Source organism: Pelmatolapia mariae, linkage group LG20, assembly GCF_036321145.2.
Source record: "Pelmatolapia mariae isolate MD_Pm_ZW linkage group LG20, Pm_UMD_F_2, whole genome shotgun sequence".
In the NCBI taxonomy this organism is placed as follows: Eukaryota; Metazoa; Chordata; class Actinopteri; order Cichliformes; family Cichlidae; genus Pelmatolapia; species Pelmatolapia mariae.
Window position 1 is genome coordinate 34,077,574 of NC_086244.1, and position 9,794 is coordinate 34,087,367.

General features: G+C 42.1%; 2 protein-coding genes across 2 annotated transcripts in view; both read left to right on the forward strand.

The window, feature by feature from the left end:
• The first annotated feature begins 274 nt into the window (after positions 1 to 274).
• hspb7 (heat shock protein family, member 7 (cardiovascular)) lies at positions 275 to 3,677 on the forward strand. Its single transcript, XM_063464704.1, has 3 exons — positions 275 to 618; positions 2,897 to 3,021; positions 3,160 to 3,677. The coding sequence occupies exons 1-3, from the start codon at positions 453 to 455 to the stop codon at positions 3,337 to 3,339; spliced, it is 471 nt and encodes a 156-aa protein (XP_063320774.1). The 5' UTR covers positions 275 to 452; the 3' UTR covers positions 3,340 to 3,677.
• Positions 3,678 to 4,591: 914 nt separating this feature from the next.
• The window catches only part of zbtb17 (zinc finger and BTB domain containing 17), a 15,472-nt gene continuing 10,269 nt past the window's right edge, over positions 4,592 to 9,794 (forward strand). Inside the window, exons 1-4 of the mRNA XM_063464820.1 lie at positions 4,592 to 4,764; positions 8,247 to 8,469; positions 8,561 to 8,740; positions 9,211 to 9,543. Coding sequence (XP_063320890.1) covers positions 8,265 to 8,469; positions 8,561 to 8,740; positions 9,211 to 9,543 — 718 coding nt within the window. The 5' untranslated portion in view covers positions 4,592 to 4,764; positions 8,247 to 8,264. The remainder of the gene's footprint in view (positions 4,765 to 8,246; positions 8,470 to 8,560; positions 8,741 to 9,210; positions 9,544 to 9,794) is intronic.

Consider the following 9,794-nt stretch of genomic DNA (forward strand, 5'->3'; position numbering starts at 1 on the left):
TCCCCTTTATCCCCTGTCAGCCCCTGCTCTTTCTCTGCCTCTCTCTATCAAATCTCACTCTGCCTCCCTCTCTTAGGCCCTTCAGTGCCCAGAACTTTTCCAACCACAGACCCATCTCTCCATCAGCTCTCTGAGTCTCATGATAAATTTAGAACAGTGTTCCCAATGAGCTGTGGCCTGTGTGACACGTGCCACCTCCCAACCACTGCATGGGACCGTATAGTATATAAGGGCCGTGGGTAAAGGGCTGCAAGAGATTGGGGGAAAAGGTTGATACTGCCTTACACAAACCAGAAAAAAAGAATAAATAGACAGACAGAAAAAGAAAGACAGTAAAGGTAGATAGAAGAGCTGTGTGTGCAACTATAGCCGCAAGAAGAAACAACTCTCTCCGCCTCCCTCTTCTCTCCTTTTCACTCCTCCTCTGCCTTACCCAGCACTTACAGCCATCCATGAGTGTAACCAACTCCTCTGCCTATCGATCGGAGCGTAGTTTCCACCAGACTTCATCCTCAACTACGTCCTCTGGTAACCCATACATGGAGAAGAGCCGGGGACTATTTGCTGAGGACTTTGGCTCGTTCATGAGGCCTGGGAGCGACTCCTTGGGTTTTTCCAGTAAGTTGGAAGCAAATTTAAGGTCTCTGGCATTCATTTTGTAAACAAAAGGGGTAAAAAATTAATAGTAAAAGAGAGCGGAAGGAACAGTTTTGACGGCAAAGAAGATTTATGCCCGCTTGAAGGCGATTTGTGTACAGTGGTGTGTTTTTGTTCGAGGAGTGATAACATATCTTCAGAGGAAGACTATGGTGTGGCTGATCTGTGTGTGGACAGATGTTTCTTTAAGGGAAACTGTAGCCAAGGTGCTGAAAAAATAAACAGAACAGACTCCATTTTTGGACATGTATTTACTCTTTTTTTTAAAGATTTATTAGGAATTTACATATGTGTTTAAAACGGAGGGTTGAGGAGATTTTTTTTCTTCACAGCCTGGTTCATCTACTGGCTCAGTAACTCAGTGTCCACTTGATGTGAAGTGCTCCGTATCACTTTGCTGCCGGTCCACGCAGACGCGTGAATGTGTGAAATCTGATCTTTAAATGGTCCATGTGCTCCTATGTGTCAGGGGCAGAGCAGCATTGTTTTGGAGCCATGGTTGGTGCTGTAATAGGTGCAGCAGATAAGATGTGAGGTGGGCGCTGCTGAGAAGAAAGCAAAGCAATCACGCACACACATGCAAGCACACACAGAGTACGTGCAAACCTGGGAATGCTGGACTAACTGCCAGCAGTGTGACATCACACACTGAGTATCTGGGATGACGCCTGCATGAGAAATGACCAGATGGTTGCCCAGTGACCAGTGCGCGCACACACACACACACACACACACCACAGTGAGGTGAGGTCACATAATTAAGCTAACCTACACGTGAAGTCAGAGCTAATATCACTCACACACACTCGTTTCCAGTCTGCTGCCGTGTGTGTGAGGTCATGCACCACGCAGGCTTTCAGTGAGCTCAGACTCCACAGGGACAGAAAATAAATCACACTTTTTTCCTGGACCGACTCACCTATCAATCCTAAGATATTTAACCGGGACTACAGCTGTGCCTCTTGACAATTCTTAAAGTCACACCGGGCACGGATTGAATGATTATGTCATGTGGAAGATTCACAGGAGCGACAAAGCCACAAACCATATTTTGTCTGTCGGTTTTCTTGCCTCCAAACTGCTCTCAGAAAACTTTAGTCAGCTGGAAACAAAAAAACAAAAATCAACTTCTGGTTAACTCATCACGCTGCTAATTGAACATCCGAGGAGAGAAAGTCATTAACTCAGCAGCTAAAAAGTCAGATATATTCTCCAAAGAGGTGGTGCAGACCCAAACAGAGCAAAAATGGAAGTGAATATAGAATATGGATGAATGTGGACAGATTAATGATCTGTTTCTTCATGTCTGCTGACTGCCCATAATGTGAGCCAAATTTCAAAACACAGTTAATTTGTACACCAATTTTTACACCTCGTTAACTAATCACCATTATTACTCATCATATTTTTGAGCTTGTATATGAATATGAACAACAAGAGCTAAAAAAAGGTTTTGGAATTACAAAAGAAACATACAACAAGGGAGTGTAACTGATTTCTACTCGACTCCTCAAAGCACTTCACACAACACCCGTCATTCACAAAAGCACTTTTGTCTAAGTGCTTTCTATCTAACAGACAACTTGAGGTTAAAGTACGTTGCCCAAGGGTACTTTAGCATGCGGAGGCCAAGAGTTGGACCACAAACCTACAGCCAACCCAAGCTTATAACATTTGGTATTCCTAATTAGTCTCCCATCCAAGTACTAACCAGGCCAAACCCTTCTTAGCTTTCAAGATCAGAGGAGGGCATGCTCAGTTTGGTAAGCATGCAGCACAGATTCTAGCAGTTTCATTTAACCATGGAAAACATATGATCCTCAGAACTGTAATAATTAAGGGGCTGGTTCATCTTTTGTCTCTACTCAATCCATTAAATCGACATTAAAATCCATGTTTGCCTAGAATGTGTGGAATAGAAGGTGTGTCATGCTGTTGAAGCAAATGCAGAGATTCTGATCATGTCTAAAAATGGATTTTGGTGAATACACACAACTGCAGATCCCTCACTCAAATGAGTGTGTGTAGCCCATCCTTAATGAAGCACCACCTGCAGGTACTCCAGTCATGAACAGCACACGGTTCTCAGACTGGTGGGTTTATTCACACAGGAAGTATTGAAGATGAAAATCTGTGAACGTTAACTGTGCGAGATATACGTACTTCGCACAGTTAATTGTAGCTCCCTGATTCGTCATTTGTGCTCTAACATCCTTTCATCATCTTGGCGTGGTTTTAGGTGGAGCTGGAAATATCAAGACTCTTGACGATTCGTACCAGTTCACAGTTGACGTGCGAGATTTCTCCCCTGAAGACATCATCGTCACCACATCCAACAACCAGATAGAAGTCCGTGCGGAAAAGGTGGGTAGGGGCGTGGGAAGTGTTGAAACAATGTGAATCTTCATATCAAAAGGGGTTAATGTGAGCCAAATAAACCCTAACCAAGCATCCGTCTCCACAATACATCGTATGAATCTCTAACGCTTTCTGTTTTGGCAGTTGGCCCAGGACGGTTCAGTGATGAACACTTTCACCCACAAGTGCCAGCTACCCGAGGACGTGGATCCCACCTCAGTGACATCATCATTGGGCACCGAGGGGACCCTCACAGTCCGGGCACGGCGAAATCCAGCCAAGCATGAGCTCGTACAGACCTTCCGCACCGAGATCAAAATCTAGAGACGGTCCGATCCGTCACTTCCTGTGCTTTCATACCATTTCCTTTGCTTCTTATCCTCACTGTCATCATTCAGTTTTACTTCAAACACTCAGAGAGCTGACACTGTGCTCTGCGTGACACAATGCCACTCTGTTGCTGCTCATTTATGTGTTGTGAGTTAGCTCATCCCGCACATACACAACGGGACATACACATTAATTTAAGGAGACACAAGGGCTTGGAGCACCATTTTGCACAAAGATGTAGACACACAACCAATAAACCATCAGTTAACTTCTCCTCTACCCCTCCCAGTGTTATTCTAAAACTTACCAGTCACTTCTAAAGATGATAAGTTATTGTATAATATTATTTGTGTGAATAAAATGATACTGCTTTGACAATAAGCCACCCTGCTCTGTAGAATGCTTTTTATGAACTTCTGATTTTACTAATTATTGACAGGAAATATGAGTTTGCAGTTTAGGAGATTTATTTGTTTATTTGTATTGTTTCAGTTTTGACAGAACTGGAGAAATCTTCTGTGGAGACTTATCACCATCCTTGGTATGACTTGCCTTAAACCACTGTTTTGTTAACCATCCTTGGAAAAAAAAAATCTGCGTAAACCTTGAGCACCACAAGGCAAACTACCCTTGAAATCAATATGAAACGGACTTGGCATTCAGTGGGTGCACAGAGGTGTATATACAAAGGTGCTTCTATTCAGTCTTTTGTGCGTGGGAGCATTATGAACCATCGTGTCCTCCTTTCAGGAGAACAGGGTTTCAAAGGAGCTATTCTCCAATATAATTTGGAAGTCATTGTTGTTTATAATTTCCGCCACTGTACGTGAGCTATGCAGTGGCTTTTTCGTTAGAAACAAACAGGAGCATTACTTTTATCCTTGTATTAATATACTTTTCGTATCGCAGAAAATTAATTCCTCTTTGTTCCTTCAGTTTTCCGATGATTTAAGACATGGACTTCTGATTGTATAAAATAAAGCCTAAAGATATAACTCGCTTTAGCACGCAGGGATTCAGTTTGAAATTTGAAGATTTATCATTATTAAGTTAGATTTAGAAGGTTTATTTGCACCCTACACGTGCTTGTAACGACAAACTATTCTATTACAAATCCTTTTCTGCTCCACGTTGTTATGAAGGTATCAGTTTTGCACATTATGTAACTTTGGTGTATCGCGACACCGCGTGGCCGCTGTCGGCAAAACATTGGTTCCCACTGCGCGTGCTCCAGCGATACATCCGGCCGGTCCCTATCAATCGATCAGAGAGAGGAAGATGGCGTTGGATGGAGTGAGCGGGGTATGATCGATCACCGAAAAACTCGATTGGGTTCGTTTTTCCCAACTGAGCCAAACACTCCGTAACACCGCTTGGACCAGCAGTTTCAAGCCCGAGTGAAGACGAGATAACAAGGAGGTAAATCGGAAGTTGGTTTCTGTTAAAATGGCGCTTCTTAAAAAAACCGAAAAGAACAGGCTGGCTGTGAAAACAACAAGAGGGGAGGCCGGACTCGCCGCTCCGCCATCTTGTTCCCTCACCACACGCATGTAGGCATGCTAAATTAATCCCTGATAACAAAGCTGCAAGGATTGAGGAATTGTAATCGATATATTGCACCGTCAAACCATGCTGTCAAAACTTGTGGAGAAACTGACGTTCAAGTTAAAAAAAGAGAGAGAGAGCGAATTAAAAATAGCTGCACACCCAGCGGGACACGAGATTACGCTTCATCCTTGCGTTAATGTCGTATCTCGCGGTTTAGTTGGCCTTTAGCATCTTTAGCATTGCATTTCGGATTTAAGCTAGCAGTCATTTTGAGTGGTTGATTTCCAAAACGCCGTTTTTGTCTTTAAAAACACACACACGCAACATGTTTGTGAAGTTTGGTTCATAGGTTGCGTCCCATGGGACAATTGTGAGTCTGGAGGAGATGTCATTATCTAATATAACAACTGAAACAACGTACTTAGACTTTACCAGTGGCAGAGTTACTATAGTTATTATAGTTTTATTATTGTTATTATTAATAATAATTTAGTTTAGATTAAAAAAAATAGTTTTTATTGGTTTCAGTTTTCATTTTGGTATTGGTTATTACTGTATTTATGCCAAATGCCAGAGCCAAATTTTTACCTCATCAGCCAGTTTGTGCTGATAACGGATTAACACGTAACATATTTATTTATGTTTACTCTGTTATTTTCCAAATTCCCAAAATAGTTTTAGTTAGTTTACCCTTTTTCATGGTCTAGGTTTTATTTTTATTTATCTAACTACAGTATTTTTTCAAAGCTAGTTTTTAGCTTTTGTTTAGTTTTAGTTAACTATGATAGCCTTGGTTATAGTCCAAAGGAAGACACAAATGAGTGTGAGGATAACAATTGCTGTTATTAAAACTGCTTGTGAAACAACACATACAGAGAGTTTAAAAACTGATTGTTGGACGCTAACTTTACTACATCTCTGTCCTGATACATTGTAAAAGGGGTAATTGTGAAATTAAAATGAACGCAATTTCCTCCGTGTTTAAAACGGCGATCAGACACAGTATGCCAACTTTCAGTTTTAAATAAGGATAATAAATAATGTAATGGTGTATTGTGACATATAGTCTAGACCAGGGGTCGGCAACCCTAGGCACGCGTGCCACCGTTGGCACGTGAAGGGTTAACTGATGGCACGCACGACCATAGCTGGACTGGCCATCGGGCATTTGCTCGGTGGCCCGATGATTTTTTTATTTTTTTTATTTTACGGTATAAACAATGAAAGGTGGTGGATTGGCCAGATGCTGGCCGGTTTGTAAAAATAACTCAGTTGTTTGGTGGTGGCTATGGCGGAGCTTCCACAGATTCAGTAAAATTAACAAGTGGTGGAGGCCAGCAGGTGGATGAGGGAGAGGGGAGGCAGGAGGAGCAGAGACCCGAGGCAGCCGCCGGTCCGAGTGTCAGGTGAACTGAACTTCAGGTAAGAAGTTATGACCTGCAGTCTATCTGGGTCAGATATAAACCAAGTTTAGGTGGAGTTTATTTTCGTTGTGCTGACTTTTTACAGTCAGTTACAATAATTCGTACTGCGTGCTAGCTAGCATGACGGAGTTTCTATACAGCTGGGTGGGTGCTATGATTTTACTGATAGTGAACTTTATTTTATTCATAAGGTTAGTTAGTAGAGTTGCCAACCGTCCCGTACAAACGGAATCGTCCCGCATTCAGAGAAATTATTACGCGTTTCGTGTTGAGCTGAGAAGGAACACAGTTTGTCCCGTACTTTAGCTAGAATGAAAAGAAAGCTGGATTTATTCTGTCGTTACGCTGCACAGCTGCATCTTCTTCTCCTGTCATTCTCTCTTGTTTCTACTTCAATCATGAAACTGATCAATGATCAGCTGATCGGCTTTTCTCTCTTGTTTGTTTATCGCCCACTTTGCGCCAGAAAGAGGAAACCGCCGGATGTCGCGCTAAACAACAGCAGCACGTTTAAGCTTGATCAGCTGTTGTTAGAATTTATTTAATATTAATTTCTAGTATCAGCTGATGTTTGCTGGAGCCACAGCTGTAAAGCTGCTGGTCATGATGGTGGTTTGTATATCTGGTGAGAGGGAAACATGAAGATGAAACCAGGAGATGTCCTTACTGAATCATCAGAGCTGAACAGGTGATGGAGAAACAGGTTTACCTTTTAGGTGACATGAATGAGTTGAAGGGAAGTTATGAACTGTTTCTGAGAGACAAATAACACCAGGATCCTTTTCTAAGTAGCTGACAGCTGGTAACTGTGCAGGGGCGGGTCTAGCAAAGTTTTGCCAGGGGGGCCAGGTAGGGCATTAACAGGGAAAGCGGGGCACAAAAAAATACTTTCTTATTCTCATTTAAAATGTCTGGCTGTTATTAAATAATTATCTGAAGCTTACAACCAAAGTTTTTATCTGACGTAAAATGAATAGAAATCATACATATACCAACAAGACAGTGTACATCACTGTCACAACAGCGTTTGTTTTCATTCAAAGGCTTTATGGCTTTAATACCTGGTGGGCCGGTCTTTAGTCAAAATGCCCGGGCCGTTTTTTTGTCCCAGTCCAGCCTTGGGCACGACATGCAGTGAATTAATCTGAGAAGGTGCATCAAAAAATAAATGGCCGGGCCAGCAGTGCACATCGCAAATCAGCTCGCATAGACACATTGGTTGTGCCTCTTCTTAATGACAGTATCTTAGCTAACAACCTCAACTACCAGATTCAACTTGTAATTGGGTAAAAATAACTTAGCCTACTGGTAAGAGGGACGTTGTTAGCTTTCCACATTCCGACACTTCAAAAGCTTCAGGAGCTTTCCGCTCATCACAGCATCAGCACCACGGAAATACACGGATACATCCGTAGACTCGAGACACAATGCATTTTTGGGACTTTCAGGTGTATGGACCAATGTTTTATTTTCTGATCAAACCAGAAATCTTTAATGAGCAGCTAATTTGTCTCGCATTAACTGGCTGAGTTAATGCCAGTTAATGCGACATCGAAGCAGCTGGAATCCACAGATGTGCGTGTTCACACTGACTTCTGAGGAAATTTTAAATGGCACTCGTCATCAGAAAGGTTGCCTACCCCTGGTCTAGACACAGAATTTATACTTCATTATAACTCATATCTTATTTCTGTTGATTTATATTAATGTGTAATGTATAGGTTTAGTTTTAAGGCTAATACATCTATGTTTCTGAAAGTAATCATCCCCTAATATTGACTGACCGCAGTCAGTCAATAATAAAACTACTATGCTGTCGGAGGATGCATAATTATATCAGAGGTGAACAATGCAGACACAGATGTAACCTGACCATCACAGCCTTTTCAAGCTTCTTCATGCTCCACATTTCATCTGTTTTATTCACAGAGCTTGTCCTTCAGGACGATGGAGTTCCCGTGGCACAGTGGGAAAGTTCTGGAGCAGCTTAACCGGCAGCGCAAGCAGGGCCTGCTGTGTGACTGCACCTTTGTCGTGGACGGTGTGGACTTCAAGGCCCACAAGGCTGTGCTGGCTGCCTGCAGCGTGTACTTCCGCACCCTCTTCTTGGACCAGAAGGATGTGGTACATCTGGACATTAGCAATGCAGCAGGTCGGTCCCCGTCAGGTTTTGTGCTCTACCCTATCTCTGCCTCGTCTCTGCTGTCTAACTGGATGTGTTGTTTTGATGAATGTCGTTTCAGGCTTGGGTCAGGTCCTGGATTTTATGTACACTGCAAAGCTGACTTTAAGTCTGCAGAATGTAGAAGACGTGCTGTCGGTAGCTCACTTTTTACAGATGCAAGAAGTCGTGAATGCGTGTTCTGCGTACCAGTCGATGTCAAATCCGGCCCCGTCCGTCATAACACTGGATTTTGCTGTTGGTGAGTCGGGTCCTCGGTGAATACTCATGCCTGTACCCTTTTTTTCTTTATTTCATAGTCATTGTCCTGAGCTAATCCGTGCATGCCTTGATTCTTCAAATGAATCATCAGTTTGCTTTGTATTAAATTTGTCAACCAATTTTACCGTCACTTTTCATAGCATGGTGACAAACGTGTATTTCTGCTGTGTCCATGTTTGGCAGTAGTCCTAACAGATGCTGTTCTACATTAAAAAAGATAAATGACAAGTAACTCTAAATGAATACATATTTACCCAATTGTTGTTTTATTGAGCTCATAACATGGTTCTTTATCTGTTCTTATTGGCATTCAGTTTGTTGAAAATGGAACACAATCGTCACTGATTCTGCATTCTAGTGTATGAAATATTGCTCCTGATAGTCAGAATCCAGTACTTCCATATTCTTCTGAAAGGATGACCTATTTTAATTCTGTCTTTAACACACCAGATGAAAAAACAGGTGAAGGAGAACAGAAAGAGGAAACTGACAGTCAGCTGTCAGATTTGGCATCACAAGCAGAAGAGTGCCCTCGTAGCATTCCCACAGAGGATAAAGAGACCATTCAAAGTCAGGACATTTTAGAGGAAGAGCTTTCTGCTGAAACACAGAAGCCTGTTTCTCAGCCGAAACCCACTAGAACCCACGCAGGCCGCGGACGACCACCAAAAACGTCCCCCCTTCTGACTCAAAAGAAGACGTCTGTCAAGAATGAGGAAGAAAGTGGTGCATTAGACGCACCCGCCTTCCAGGACGACCCCGCTGATGCCGACTACACACCGAGTAAATACATATTCATAGAAAGTCTGTTCAGATATTTAATTATGATGTATGCTAGCATGTTTAAAGTTTGAAAGGATCCACATGATGCTAGTAGCTTTTTATTTGATGGCATTTGATATCTTGATATATTATTTCAGCCATTATTAATGTTTTTAAGAAACGATAGGTTATAAAAATAAATGTATACATAAATGTTTAAAATCAAGAGTTAAATTCAATGGAAAGAACAAATGATTGTGGTAGCTTAACAA

Coding starts and splice junctions, on each gene's coding strand:
- hspb7 (XM_063464704.1), top strand. CDS start 453: ATGAGTGTAACCAACTCCTCTGCCTATCGATCGGAGCGTAGTTTCCAC. Junction 619..2,896: donor CGACTCCTTGGGTTTTTCCA/GTAAGTTGGAAG, acceptor GCGTGGTTTTAG/GTGGAGCTGGAAATATCAAG. Junction 3,022..3,159: donor TAGAAGTCCGTGCGGAAAAG/GTGGGTAGGGGC, acceptor CTGTTTTGGCAG/TTGGCCCAGGACGGTTCAGT.